This window comes from Megalobrama amblycephala, linkage group LG24 (assembly GCF_018812025.1).
Source record: "Megalobrama amblycephala isolate DHTTF-2021 linkage group LG24, ASM1881202v1, whole genome shotgun sequence".
Classification (NCBI taxonomy): Eukaryota; Metazoa; Chordata; class Actinopteri; order Cypriniformes; family Xenocyprididae; genus Megalobrama; species Megalobrama amblycephala.
The window spans coordinates 13,880,559-13,895,662 of record NC_063067.1 but is presented as its reverse complement, the minus strand read 5'-3'; the positions used below and the strand labels follow the sequence as shown (position 1 = coordinate 13,895,662).

The 15,104-nt window shown below is 37.9% G+C and overlaps 1 protein-coding gene across 1 annotated transcript; it reads right to left on the bottom strand.

The window, feature by feature from the left end:
• Positions 1–1,093: 1,093 nt before the first annotated feature.
• On the bottom strand, positions 1,094–14,057 carry tktb (transketolase b). Its single transcript, XM_048177913.1, has 14 exons — positions 13,777–14,057; positions 11,466–11,583; positions 11,247–11,360; positions 8,801–8,898; positions 7,708–7,899; positions 4,731–4,858; positions 4,420–4,616; positions 4,120–4,284; positions 3,363–3,519; positions 3,117–3,247; positions 2,919–3,002; positions 2,603–2,699; positions 2,081–2,200; positions 1,094–1,956 (listed from the first exon to the last, which is right to left on the bottom strand). The coding sequence occupies exons 1-14, from the start codon at positions 13,878–13,880 to the stop codon at positions 1,784–1,786; spliced, it is 1,878 nt and encodes a 625-aa protein (XP_048033870.1). The 5' UTR covers positions 13,881–14,057; the 3' UTR covers positions 1,094–1,783.
• Positions 14,058–15,104: the final 1,047 nt, after the last annotated feature.

The window sequence follows — 15,104 nt, the reverse complement described above, 5'->3', positions numbered from 1 at the left end:
AGCGAGAGATTTAAAGGGGCCGCGCAGCCTGAATCGGCGCATAGTTAATGATGCCCCAAAATAGGCAGTTAAAAAAATTCATTATAAAAAAATCAATGGGGTATTTTGAGCTGAAACTTCACAGACACATTCAGGGGACACCTTAGACTTATATATCTTTTGAAAAGACGTTCTACGGCACCTTTAAGACTATCCCTGCATCCCAATGTCCATAGTACTATCCATCCTAAATAGTATGCGAGATTAAAATAAGTGTGTCCCAAAGCGTAGTATGTTGAAAAGAGTATGCCAAAAGTCCCCGGATGGTCTACTATTTCTGGTAGATTTTCAAAGTGTGGATCCGTGCACACTATAAAGGCTAATATTGCCCATAACCCATGGCGCGTTGGACGAGGATTCAGTTCAGAACTACAAACACGAGTAAAGTGTTAAAAACTACAAAACATGGCGGATATGCGCAATCGACTCTGAGAGGTTTAAACCTGATAGAAAATATGTATTTAATGTTAGAGTTCTCCACATGAAAGACGATACGGTAGGAAATTAGCTAAATGAAATGTGGAGGATGTAAGATGATTGACAGGCCAATTTACGGTGACAGGATGCGACAGAGAGCAAAGACGCAATTGTATGACGTGATAGTATGTCCCAAAGCTTGTATACTCTTTTGCTACACAATCAAAAGTAAGTACTTTTGGTTCACAAAAAGAGTATATACTTTTAGGGCGTAGTATAAGTAAGCGAATTGGGACGCAGCATGTGTCTTGAGAACTAGTTTGACCAACTTGCAGTTAACCAAGGGGTAATCAATTTTCCAATTCCAATTACACCAATCTACCTTTTTATGTAACAGACTTAAAAAAAAAAATTAGGACCACTCTTCAAGAAAAACATTATTGTCTTAACTTTTAAAGGGTTAGAGCCAGTGAAGCACTGCAGAGGGGGCATCTGAAGTAACAAAAGGGGGCGATGACATAATGCAAAGTATTCCCAGCTAGAAAAACACGTGGCCCATTCACGTACATAGAAATCAGTCTACACAAACACACACAAACTCTGAAAATAAAGTTATACCAAGAAGCAAATAGGCAGATTGGCTGGGCAGTCAAATTTATTAACACATTACATCAAATTCAGTGAAAACTACAGGTTTAAACAAGCAACAACAGTGAGGGTGTCTCAGTAACATGGTACATTAAGTCAGCAAAATCAAACCACTTATGTACTCACTTTCCAAAACTGGGTTGTCCAGTAGTTTATGCAACATCAGTAAAAAAAAAAAAAAAAAAATATAGGCCTACTTTATTACTCCCTGAAAGCACCTTCACGCACCATTATCACCAAATGAATGTTTCATTTTTTCAGGATACTGGCTTGTAATAACTATAGGAAGCACACCGAGTTTGGGAAATTATGAAATGACAAGGTGACATGGTCTTTTTTTAAATGATGTTCAGAAATGTGTCAACTGGAATGGAACTCTGATTTAATCCAAGGATACACTCCGATAACCTTACAAACCTTTAAAACCCACTATTAATGCAGTATTAAAGATTACAAGGCGGCAAACCTGATAATGACACAAAATGAAAGCATTTCAGAGCAATAGGTGACACTATTGACTATAGTGCACAAGTTAGAGAATTTTCACACACTATGAAGTTAGGTATATCTGCAAGCCGTAAGCCTCTGGAATGACACGGATGTGTGGTGAGCTTGTCTCTTGGGTTGAGTTAGGAATGGAGAAAGAGGAAGGGTGTAGCTTAGGGTGGTTCAAAGAGTTTCAGTTGGCGAAAGTACGCTTGACGGCAGCAACGATACATTTTGCACTGATGCCAAACATGTCCAGAAGCTCCTGCGGTTTGCCGCTCTGGGGAACACGGCTCACGGCCAGCCGGTGCACCACAATGCCAGGCTCTTCACCCACTGCAGACAGGACAGCCTCGCCCAGACCACCTACAATGAGAACATAGGAACCAACATAAAATACCTCTCACAGCATAAGGGGTGAGGGCAGGGAATCTAGTTGTCCCATCTGATCTTGGTTTTTCACTTAAAAAAAAAAAAAAAAGCAGCTCACCCTCTTTGTAGTGGTCCTCTACAGTGATCACCTTTCCTCCTGTGGCACGAGCACTTTCCACAATAGTAGAGGCATCCAGGGGCTTAATGGTGAACGGGTCGATAATCCGAATGTTCACACCTTGCAAAAAATATATTTAACAGTTTTTTTTTGTGGTTTTTTTGTCAGCAAGCATGGCTATCTTCATGGCGAGAACAAAGTGAATAACAAAAGTCATACAATTAACAAAAACTAAATAAGACATAATATTAATAATACAAGACAAAAATGATAAAATACATTTGGTGATACTTTATCAGTTAAACGCATCTCTGAATAAAAATGTCTATTTACATTAAGACATTTGAGCACAACAGCATTGAAATATAAAAAAAAGAAAGCAATGTGCTTTAATAACAACAACATATAATATAAGTTAACAACTTACATTGCAAAGTTACTTTTTAATTTTCTAAAATGAAGCTGAGGTACTGTTCATGACTTATGTAATGCCCCATTATGGCCGGTAGGCGCTGAACAAACCTTCTTTGGCCAGTTGTTCATATGCTGCCAGAGCCTCATGCAGTGTTACTCCTGCTCCAATGACAGTCACCTGATCTTTGTCGGACTTCCGCACCACCTACAGGACAGAAAGAGAGTTGTTACTAAACTGTCGTGAAACAGACAGTTTAAACTGCCCAACAGGAGGCCTCATTTGCTCACTGGGTTACTAAATGGATTACACTGAACTGAGTTTCAGCATGGCTGCTAACTTTAGCCGTCATTGCAGTAGTGTGAAACTAAATTTAGAAACTATAAATAACATTAAAAGTTTTTTTTTTTAATTATTTATTCTCACCTTGGCTTTGCCAATTTCAAATTTCTCTTCAGCATCATAGAGGACTGCAGTGTCAGGTCGACTGGTGCGGATGAAACAGATACCCTGAAAGCAGGAAATAGCATGAACACTGAACCAAAGAACAACAGATTAACTCTCTGGTGACAAAATAATGACTGTACTTGTATAAGATCATCAAGTGGAAACCATAAACCATACCCTTGTATTGGCTGCAAGTTCCACAGCTCTCTCGGTAGATACTCCATCACTAGGGTAAAACAATGTGCATGTTGGAATAGCGCGGAACATTGCGAGATCCTCCAGTGCCATCTGTGAAGGGCCATCCTCACCTGGACAAAATTAAAAATAATTCATAGTCAAGTCTTTTCTTTAATCTGAAATAGAGAATGGTTTAAGTCCAGATAGAAAGCAAGAATACATGCATTTCCCATCATGATGCCTTACCAATGGAAACGCCACAGTGAGAGCCAACCAGGTTGACGTTAGACTGGGAGATTGCTGCCATACGGATGTGGTCATAGGCACGAGCAAAGAAGGCGGCAAAAGTGCTGCCGAATGCAACCGTGCGATCACGAGTGCCACAACCAATAGCCACACTCACCTGGATAGCAGCATAATTAAATACATAATATTATTAGACAAATTATATGGATGTTTTAAGTATTAAATTTCATTAAATTACATACATATACTTGCACTACTGCTCAAAAGTTAGGGATTTAAAAAAAAAAAAAAAAAAAAAATCCTCAAAATAAAACTCTTACGGACTCCAAACTTTGAACCGTAGTGTATATTTTATATTTAGTAATATATTTTAAACTGTTAATAAATCACTAAATACAACAAAACTTATTATATACTTGTGGCTCAATTTATAATTTATTATAATATTTTTTTGATTTTGACTCTAAATGAGAGATTTTTCACTGTGGGAAATCATGTCCTATTGAGTAAGCACTTGACATTGATAAATATTAGTCAGAAAGTGAATAGTAAAAGATAACATTTTAACAGGGTGAGGTCAGGCATTTACAACGCATGTATGAATAGTGCACCACACCTTCAACTTAACAAAAAGAGCTCCACAAACACAGTTTACAAACCTATTCATCCATGACACACACGGTCAGGTTTTACTTTTGCTTTGCCATCATGACTTGTTAATTATTAGTGCAAAGGGAAGAAAAATCCAGTTACACACCATGTTCTGCTCGGCAATGAAGCACTCAATGTAGCGATCAGGATGGGCCTTCCTGAAGATATCAGAGAAGGTGGAGTTCTTGGTGTCACCATCCAGGGCAACCACACGAGGGCTGGCATCTCCCATCCTCTTCAAGGCGACACCGTAAGCCTTCCTAGTGGATATCTGAGTGGCCAAACAAAAGCAGAAGCTTTATAAAGCCTCCTTTTGAGGAACTTTAGAAGAAAGGAAGCATTTGCTCAAAGAAATGAATCAGTCAAAACTCCAACAGCTATGAAGTATAATGTCTCAGTTCATCACCTTGTCTCCGATCTTGTATTCTGGAGGTGTGAGCAGGTGGATGGGAGTGAGGTCGGCTGGAGCAGCATCATCATTGGGCTGTTGAGGGTGGAGGGGCTTATTGGGGGACTGAATCCGACTCCGAAGGTCATTAATCAGCTCGTCCACACGGTCTTTAGGGATAGGCTTCCCATGCCAGTTATCCTGATCCTCAATGCCTGAACAAAAGAACAGGTCAGACAGTCAAGTATGAGGACTTTCATAATAACAGACATCAATGCTGATCATCATGATGTGCTGCTGGTCTTGCAGTACAGGATATGGTTAGTCACCTTTGAGGCCTTTGCCCTTAAAAGTTTTGGCTACAATGGCAGTGGGCTTCCCTTTTATTTGTTTGGCATGCCACATAGCCTTGCACAGCTCCTCCACATCATGGCCATCCACCACGTAAGTGTTGAAGCTGAAGAAACAAATTGGTTACATGTCACAAACAAAAAATACGGGCAAGGAAAGTGGTTGTGTTCAGAATGGAATACTAGCACACTGCTTATAGCTTAGTAGGCAGTAGAGAGTATATACACTATGTTAAGCATTGTTAAACATATGCAATAAGGTGAACAAATGAAAAATTTTGAAGAAAAACAAAAAATGCGTTCGGCTGAGTCATGTACAGTAAGTGGTTAAATATACTTGGACCTCGGCTCAGAATGCTTTTATGATGCAAGATTAATGTGCGAACACCCTTGTAATTCACTTCAACCTTTTCAAATTTTATGAATGATTATTTTAGGTTTAGGTGGCGTGTAAAGGAACTGGAAGTGAGCAGAGTATGTGTGTTTCTAAAGCATGTAGTGCCATCTGCTGTTAAAAACTAAGCTCAGAATCTGAAAATGCAGTCCAGCCTGGTCATAGTTAGTAGGGCTGGGACAATACATTGATTATCGATTCGCGGTACAATGAATCTGGAACGATAGTGATATTTTCTGAATGTATAGCGAATAGAGATTCGAGAGAGAATCGCGATTCGCGATACATTCAGAAAATATCACAATCGTTCCAGATTTTCAGAACTGCTTTAATTCTTCATGGCACGGATTCAACAAGGTGCTGGAAACATTCCTCAGAGATTTTGGTCAATAATGACATATCACACAGTTTCTGCAGATTTTTCAGCTGCACATCCATGATGCGAATCTCCCATTCCACCACATCCCAAAGCTGCTCTACTGGATTGAGATCTGGTGACTGCGGAGGCCACTTGAGTATAATGAACTCATTGTCATGTTCAAGAAACCAGTTTGAGATGATTTGAGCTTTGTGACATGGCATGTTATCCTGCTGAAAGTAGCATTCAGAAGATGGGTTCACTGTGGTCATAAAGGGATGGACATGCTCAGCAACAATACTCAAATAGGCTATTGCTTTAAACCAGTGGTCGCCAACCCGTCGATCGCGATCGACCGGTCGATCTTTATCACTGTTCCAGTAGCTCGCGAAAATAACAGAAATATGAGTACAAAAATACATTTATATTTCAGTCTTTGTACTGTATTTTTGTATTTGTTTTTAAGTTATTTTCTGGAGCTAACGTTACTGGGACAGACAGATAAATGTAAATAGCCCACGTTATGTCTAAGTCTGTAAACGGCCGTTAACAAGAGGCCAGAGACGCTGAAGACGGACGCGAAGAGAAAAGTCTGTAGCAGGCAGAGCAGCTCACTGTTCACGATGCTCGAAATATAGGAAGAAAATATAAATATTGAATTGGGGGTGAGGGATTATGAATTCATCTCCAAAAGGAGATCAGTCTTCAGAAAGATTTAGATGGCAATGGCATTTTATTTTCCTCTTACCTCCGAATAAAGTAGCTAATTATTAGCGCATTTCAGCATTGTTTACAGCGGTAACCGAGGAAACGCTGTATCACTGCCGCTCCATAAGCGCCACCTGCTGTCAGAGAGTGAATTTGCGTCTCATTCAGCCTGCTGTTTTTGTTTCATGCTTTTTTTTGTGTCTGTAGCATTTATAATTTCACAAAGATAAAGTCAGACCATTCTGTTTTTGCTTTAAATCTTGAAATTAAATCAAATCAAATCAACATTTATTTATATAGCACATTTAAAACAACACTTGTTGAGCCAAAGTGCTTTACATCTCAAAAACACAATAATACAAAATACCAAAAGAGCTTAAAAACAGACACAGTACCACAGTAATCATCGCAGCCAGAGTTCCAGAAACTAAGGGCAGCTAAAAGCCACAGAATAGAGGTGCGACTTCAACATCTATTTAAACCTAATCTAATTCAAATAAAAAACAACTACTCACGCAACGTGCGTAGCATCTTTGTTTGGATTGTGATTAAAAAGCAGTGGTTCCCTCTAATTTGAAAGGGCTATGTATTTTTGTTTATTATAATAATATTAATAATAAATATCTGCAACCAGTATCAGAATCGGCCAATTTGCTTGTAAAATTAAATAAATAAATCAGAATTTACATTGACCACAAAAAAAACAAAAACAAACTAAATACAGTCTGGGCTGTCTTTTTCTATCAAGTAGATCTTGTCTTTCAAAAAGGTCGAGGTCAGGGATCTTGGGCTTAAAAAGGTTGGTGACCACTGCTTTAAACGATGCCCAATTGGTACTAAGGGTCCCAAAGCGTGATAATATCGCCCACAGCATTACACCTCTAGCAGCAGCCTGAATTGTTGATATAAGGCAGGATCCATGCTTTCATGTTGTTTATGTCAAATTCTGACCCTACCATCTAAATGCTGCAGCAGTAATTAAGATTCATTAGACCAGGCAACATTTTTTCCAATCTTCTGTTGGGTTTGTGCAAATTGTAGCCTCAGTTTCCTGTTCTTAGCCGCCAGGAGTGGCACCCGGTGTGTCTTCTGCTGCTGTAGCACATCCGATTCAATGTTTGATGTGTTGTGCATTCAGAGATGCTCTTCTGCATACTTTGGTTGCAACAAGTGGTTATTTGAGTTACTGTTGCCCTTTTATCAGCTCGAACCAGTCTGGCCATTCTCTGCTGACATCAACAAGGCATTTTCGCCCATAGAACAGCCGCTCACTGAATATTCTCTCTTTTTCCAGACCATTCTCTGTAAACCCTTGAGATGGCTGGGCATGAAAATCCCAGTAGATCAGCAGTGTGTTTACATGCCTAAATGCACTGAGTTGCTGCCATGTGATTGGCTGATTAGATATTTGCAGTTGAATAGGTGTACCTAATAAAGTGGCCGGTGAGTGTTTAGTATAGCAAGAAATAAAACACAGCAACATCTGGAAGACCTACCCGAAAGCCTCGCAGCGCTCCTTGTAGGTGTTCATGTTGTGCTGCAGTGGTGCTGCTTCACTCTGGCCCAGACGGTTCACATCAAGGATGGCCACCAGATTGTCAAGCTTGTAATAGGAGGCAAAAGCCATGGCTTCCCACACAGATCCTTCTGAACACTCACCATCTCCCAACAGGCAGAACACACGGTAGCTAATGAGACAGTGAGATAAGACAGACGTGTCCAGTTACAACATCATCAAATTATCAGCAGAAACTGGAGTAAGCCATATTCAGATGGGACTAGTTTTCTAAATGACATTCGAGTTACATTTATCACTCGATGTCTGTGACTTTGTATATCAATTCGGACAGGACTAATATCTCCATGTTTATTAGAGGTGGAAGTGTGTTTTCAAGATGTGGGCGTTACAGAAGGTCATCTGCTGTGCTTGCATGCATCACGTATGATGTATACGTCTTAATTATTGATATAAAAACCCTATTTAAATAAACTTCACATGAGTTTTAAGAAATGGCTGCTTAAACTGCATAAGTGAGGAGAAAAATGTAGACAAGTATCTTGCTCTTACCTGACACTGATATTAAAATGGGCAGTCTTAGCAGTTAATTTGGCTCTATTAATTTTATAATTTTATTTTTTCATAGGGATTAAACAAAAGCATGCTTTGTGCACAAGATTGGTGCACAGACAGTAGCTCAGGTAGATCAAAAAATGCATGAGAAGCATTAGAATACTACAACAATCACAGACATTCGGATGTGATTCGATTTCTCAGAGGACCAATTTAGTTAGCGCAAACAGTAGGTAATTTGCTCTGGAATTTTTTTTGATGTTGTGATCACAAAATATGCCTGTGAAACAAATTTCCTCTGAAAAAAAAAAAAAACTAGTCCTGTCTGAATAGGGCTTATTACATCATAATTAGATTATTACTACGATCTGAGAGCGAAATCTTGTATGGACTTGATCACTGGCGCCATACCAGCATGAGATTTTTTATTTGGTGTACATTAAATGGCTCATGTAGTACAGTGGGTCATGGTATGAAAAAGAACAAAATAAGATGGCATGCTCTGGGAGAACACATACCTAGATTTATCGAAGTATTTTCCGGTGTAGGCCATACCGCAGGCAGCACCCAAACCCTGGCCAAGAGAACCTGTCGCCACATCCACAAACGATAGTTTCTGAAATAAACAGAAACGAGGTTATTTTCATGGTAACTGGTTATGTGAAAGACTTGATAAACTCAGACAGTATGATTTTATTTTAAAATAAATTAATGCCTTTATTCATTATACCTTTATTCATGCATTAAATTAATAGACAATAAAGGCATTTTTTAACATTACAAAAGATTTCTATATCAAGTAAATAGTGTTTTCCTGATCTTTCTATTCTTCAAACAATCCTTAAAGAATGCATTACGGTTTCAACAAAAATATTAAGCAGCACAGCTGTTTTCAACATTGAAAATAATGTTTAAGCACTAAATCAGTATTAGAATGATTTCTGAAGGATCATGTGACAATGAAGACTGGAGTAATGATGCTGGAAATTCAGCTTTGCCATCACAGAAATAAATTACTTCAGTCACGGCTAGGGGTGTGACGAGACAGGTATCTCACGAGACGAGACGAGACTCGAGATTGAGTTCACGAGACGAGACGAGACAAGATTTTTACACACTATTTTTAAGAAATCCTCAATGGCGAAATACATGACTAGAAAAAATATTCTGCAGGTGTCTTTAAAATGTTTTAACTAATCATCTTGTAATGAATGTAATTTCAGTTCTACTGAGTATAAATTATCATATGCAGTAAAAGACAACAACACTCAAGTACTGTAAAAGGTTTTGCCACTAACTCAACTGACTGGCTTCTCTTCTGTATGATTTCAGTCTCTTCAGACCTTACTGTACATGATTTATGAGCTTCTACAACTTTTGACCTCCTAACTGAAGTCCTTTCCTCAAACTGATCATAAAAACAGTATAAATAAAAATGGTAACACTTTACAATAAGGTCTCATTTATTAACATTAATTAACCAACATCAACTAACAATGAGCAATATATTTGCTACAGTATTTATTAATCTTTGTTTATGTTAGTTAATAGTCATTCATTGTTAGTTCATGATAGTTCACAGTGCATTAACTAATGTTAACAAATGAAACCTTATTGTTTGTGCTTAATAAGATTAAGAGAAAACTGTTATTCATTTTTTATGGTAATTACTTTACAATAAGTGCAACCAAAGTACAAATAAGACAATTTTTTTCTTTGATACAGAGCTCAGAGGTTACAACTACGCTGCCCAGCCTAAGATAGCTTTCATATTGACAGATATTTGCATTCATCAGGGAGCCGCTTTCAAAATGCGGGGTATTGAAATCGCGTTTGAATGCGCGCGCGCGTTTACTTTCACTTTTAGCGATCGCGCGTAACTCTGTAAATATGGAGCGGTGGCAACCGTTATCCAACTGAATTAAATGGTTTTTATTTAAATACAAAGCAAAATGACAGTGGAGGCGTAATGTAAACGAAGCGTGGCATATTCTTTCCTAATCATCCTAACACTCTGTCATGGCAACAACATCACGAGACTACTTTTCGCCTCGACGAGAAGTCTCGTCACATATTAGTCTCGCGAGATCTCGTGCCACGAGATCTCGTCACACCCCTAGTCACGGCACATTAAAGAGCGGCAAGTGGCATTTATCATTTGAATTTCATAATTAAATTAACAAACTTTCAAAGCTTATTACAATTTAATGTAATAATTATGTAATAAATAATTGTTATATGGGAAGCAGGCTACAAAGTTGTTCATTTAACAACTGAAAACACCATAGACTGAAAGATCGATTCTTGGGATTTAAGAATCGATATTGGTTAATCTGATGAAAATGAAAATGAGAATCGATTCAAATTGAGAAATTGATATTTTTAACTCAGCCCTATAAAATACATTTCTTTGTTCTGGTGAACACAAAGGAAGATATTTGCAAGAACGTCAGTAACCAAACAGATCTCGCCGCCCATTGACTACCATAGTATTTATTTTTCCAACTATGGTAGTAAATGGGGGTCGAGATCTGCTTGTTTACTGACATTCTTCTAAATATCTTCCTTTGTGTTCACCAGAACAAGGAAATTTATACAGGTTTAGAACTGCTTGAGGGTGAGTAAATGATGACAATTTTAATTCAATTTGGGTGAACTAACCCTTTAAATGGCATTTCTTTTATAATATTGGGTTGACTAAAATGAGGAGAAAAACAAAAATGTCAAGGTTCACATCTAATTCAGTGCGATTTTCTTTCTTCTACCGTCTACCGCAGTCAAATAGGAAAAGTAACAAACTAGATTAATCCAACTAGAATACTCTATGCATATTTCAAATCAAAATTTGATAAGAAAAAAAGAAAAAAGAAAAGATTTTTAATTGAATCGTGACCTCAAGAATCAATTTGAATCCAAGATTACCACCCCTAGTGTACAAGTGCTGATAAGAGTAGTATTACTCACAGGGGTGGGGTGACCCTCCAAGTCAGAGTCGACCTTACGCAGGTTCAGCAGATCAGACTCTTTGATGTATCCAGCCTCTGCCCAGGCAGCATACAGAATGGGTGCAGCATGGCCCTGAAAACAGCAACGTAAGGAGGAGGAGTACATTAATTCTCCAAGTACTTAGGAGGAAATTAAAAAGAGCAATGAAGCTCAACCCAACACAGAATGACAGCCCACCTTGGACAAGACGAAGCGGTCATTGCAGGGGTTACGAGGATCGTCGGCTTTGTAGCGCATGGTGTGGAAGAACAGCACTGACATGAGCTCTGCAGCGCTGCAGCACGAGGTGGGATGTCTGTGAGAGGGAACACACATCAGTATCATCAATCCATCCATCAACTATTAACCATCAGCTCAAACATGCTAGATGTTAAAGACCAATCAGACGTGCAGGTTATCTTTCACTAGAAAAACTAGAACATGATTGCAAATGGTACTAAAGGGCAAAAGTTGCTACTGTCATCATTGGGGTTTGAGGTGTAGTAATAGACCTTATCAATGACTTCAGTTACTGCCAAAACAGCTGCATACTATAGAAGCCATATAATGATCAATCGGGCTGTAGCCTCTAAAATCCTAATACAGGGACTACAATGCATTAGGATAAAGATTCGAGCCATTACGCACATCTTGCTTATTTTTTAAATGTATAAAAGCTTAAGTAACAGAACATTAACTTTCATTCTATACTTGTATATGTTTAAGCTTGAAAGAGTCATTAATTGTAATCGCATTGGAAAAGAACTTGTACATATTCTAAATTTTTCCTTTTGTGTTCCATGAAAGTTTGGATTGGAAAAACGTGAGGGTAAGTAAGAGGACAAAGTTTATATTCTGAGTGAATGGTTCGTTTAAGTGAGTGCGAGACTTACAGAACGGTCAAGCAAATTAAATTGCAGCACTGGTTACCAATCAAACACAAAACATACAGTTTGCACTTCAGTTAAGGGTGCATTATAAATCTGTCTGTTCCCCAAAGTGACTTAAAACTTTGAAGTCAGAGTTTGGAAAGCACTCATGCAATTCAGTGGTCACAAATCCGGCTGTTGAAAAACCTGTTATAATTTAACTGTGAGTCAAAATACATGCAGTCTTATGTTATTGTTCAGTATATTCTTAATTTTCCACCAAAGATAACACCATTGATGAATTACCATCTTTGTCCTATAGTGTGACTCATTTAGGCTGAAATGAAAAATGGAAAAGGGGTTAAAAACAAACCTTCACTGAACAGATTCAGAATGAAGGATTAGATTTCAAAAGGTACAGACAAACATCTATGTCACAATCAGTACTTCCTTGATATCTTGTTTAAACCACTACATGTATACTAGTGACTATACTTGAGAAGAGGGGGGAAGAAATGGATATCATACACAGAGAAATGAGAAGGAACAGAATAAGAGGAAGTGTCACAACAGTAAAACAAATAGTATCAGGTAAAAGTTAACACTCAGGGAAATTCCTATACAAGATTTACAATGAATGAAAGATTGTCGCATGCCAGCAAGGGTGTGTGCAGCGTATTGTAAAAAATTCAACCCTCTTGAGGCACAGTCCAAAAAGGAAACACTTTAATTTGCTTTTCCTTTTTGATATAATTCATGTATTTAATAATAAGGCAGTCTTTCTATATGTTAAGAAACTCCCCTTTTCGATTTCAGTTCATGTTGAGAAATGACCATCTGTGGCAATAATTTGGTCAGCCTCAAAAAAAAAAAAAAAAAAAAAAAAAAAAAAAAGAGAGAGAACTGCAGAGATTAGGCAATGTCAAAGCAAAGCTTTCCTTTTGTGCAGAACTCTCCTTATCACCACATACTTGAAGCTATGGTATGATGAAAATCAAAGGCATGGTTTATTCATGGAGACTAACAGCACTTTAACCCTCAGCACAACGGATATCACGAGTCCTGCACGCCTCCACGTGACAACCTGTAGGGAAACGTGTAGCCACGAGCTAGCAGAATTAATTAATTAGTTATGGCAAGTCCGAGTCACTTCCGCAGACCGGTTCGTTCGAACGGTTCGTTTCAAAGAACCGGTTCAAAAAAAAAAAAGATTCGACTCAAAAGAACAATTCGTTTATGAATCGGACATCGCTAAAATGATGCATATAACTTGAACGCAATGGTTAATTTAGAATTTACAAACACTGACACTTTATAATCCCACGTGCAGCCCCACATACACGAGCTAATTATAGGGGCGATGAGAGCTAAGCCAATTTTCACTGGTCATATGCTTTGAGGCCACGATGGGCTAAAAAGCTGTGAAATATATTTGGAGTCACTCGCGTAACGTTAGTATTAATAGCAATGCTAATGACTCGTTTGTAAAAACTAAAAAGGTCGAATGGTCCGCCCCCTTGCCAAGTTCACGTGTTACGCAGGACATTTGCACGACAAAATGAGATAAATGAGCGAACACACTTGCAAACTTGACCTGAAAAGACATAAGAATGAAATTTAATAAGTTCAGAAGATTTTACCCGGAGTTTGAGGCGCATGTTTGCTTGATGGAGTTAATCCTGAGCTTGTTCGCGATGTCTTTCAGGGCCTGCAGAGTTTTCTCGTCGGGTTTGTGATAGCTCATGTTTCAGCTGTGTGGGTAAATGAGATGAAGTAAACGCGAGTGCTGTAACTCAAATAAACTCTTCTGAGTCTACGTTAATCTGTAGTTGCTGAGATAAACGCAGTAAGCACCAGAGCCGAGCACGGTGTGGGACGCGGGTAACGTGGTTCGCTGTCGCTTTTAAGAGACGCGTTACGTCAGCTGTCAACTCATCCGCTGAGGCGAGCCATTGGACGAGACGCTTTTCGCAACAGGACTGCAGAAGACAGGTTGCCAGATCAGGGCAGAGACAGCAGACAAACAAAACACTGTTAAATCTCGCATATAAGATTAGGGTTTTAGAGAATTGAGGGTTTTTTTTATACTGAAGTAAAAGCTTCATTTGCGCACACTGTTACACTGTTTAAATGTTGCGATTGTTGTAAAATCACTGAAGGAGTAGTTGATTTAATCCATGATTCGTCGAGTCATGATGACAGAATTGAGGAAAGGAGTGTGGAAACTATTTAACCCTATCATGCCTGCTGTATCATCTTGATACACGAGTTTCTAAGGCCTCAAATTACCAAGAAAACTTTTCTGAAAAAAACGTTTCTTCTACATGCCTCCTCTTGATAGTTTATAATGTTTTAGCAAGTAAAGGCCTTTTAATATTTATTTTTTTGTGAAATCTTTGATGTTTTGAAAACGTAAATTTTATATTTCTAGATGAACATTTTTTCGACTGTGGCAACTTTTACTAGATTATTATATATATATATATATATATATATATATATATATATATATATATATATATAATATATATATCTATTAATTAAAGAGTCTAGTCTAGGTAGTCTAGGCTTTAGTCTAGGTAAAATCTCATTACAAACAATCAGTATTTTATTCCATCAAAAAAAAAAAAAAAAAAAAAAAAAAAAAAAAAACATATTTTAGTTCAGTTTGGACATCTGATGTGTTTTTCCCCCATGAGCTCCATATTCACACTATATCATAGCTACTATATAGACCATAAAAGCCTAATGTATCAAATGTGATACAAAACATACGGAAGAGGATTAGGGCCAAGCAATAATAAAAAAATAAAACCATCTCGAGATTAAAGTTGTTAAATTTCGAGAAAAAACTCGTTAAATTTTAAGTAAAAAGTCGAGATAAAATGTTGAGAATAAACGTTAAATTAAGAGAAAAAAAATCGTTAAATTTCGAGAAAAAAATCGAGATAAAATGTTGAGAATAAAC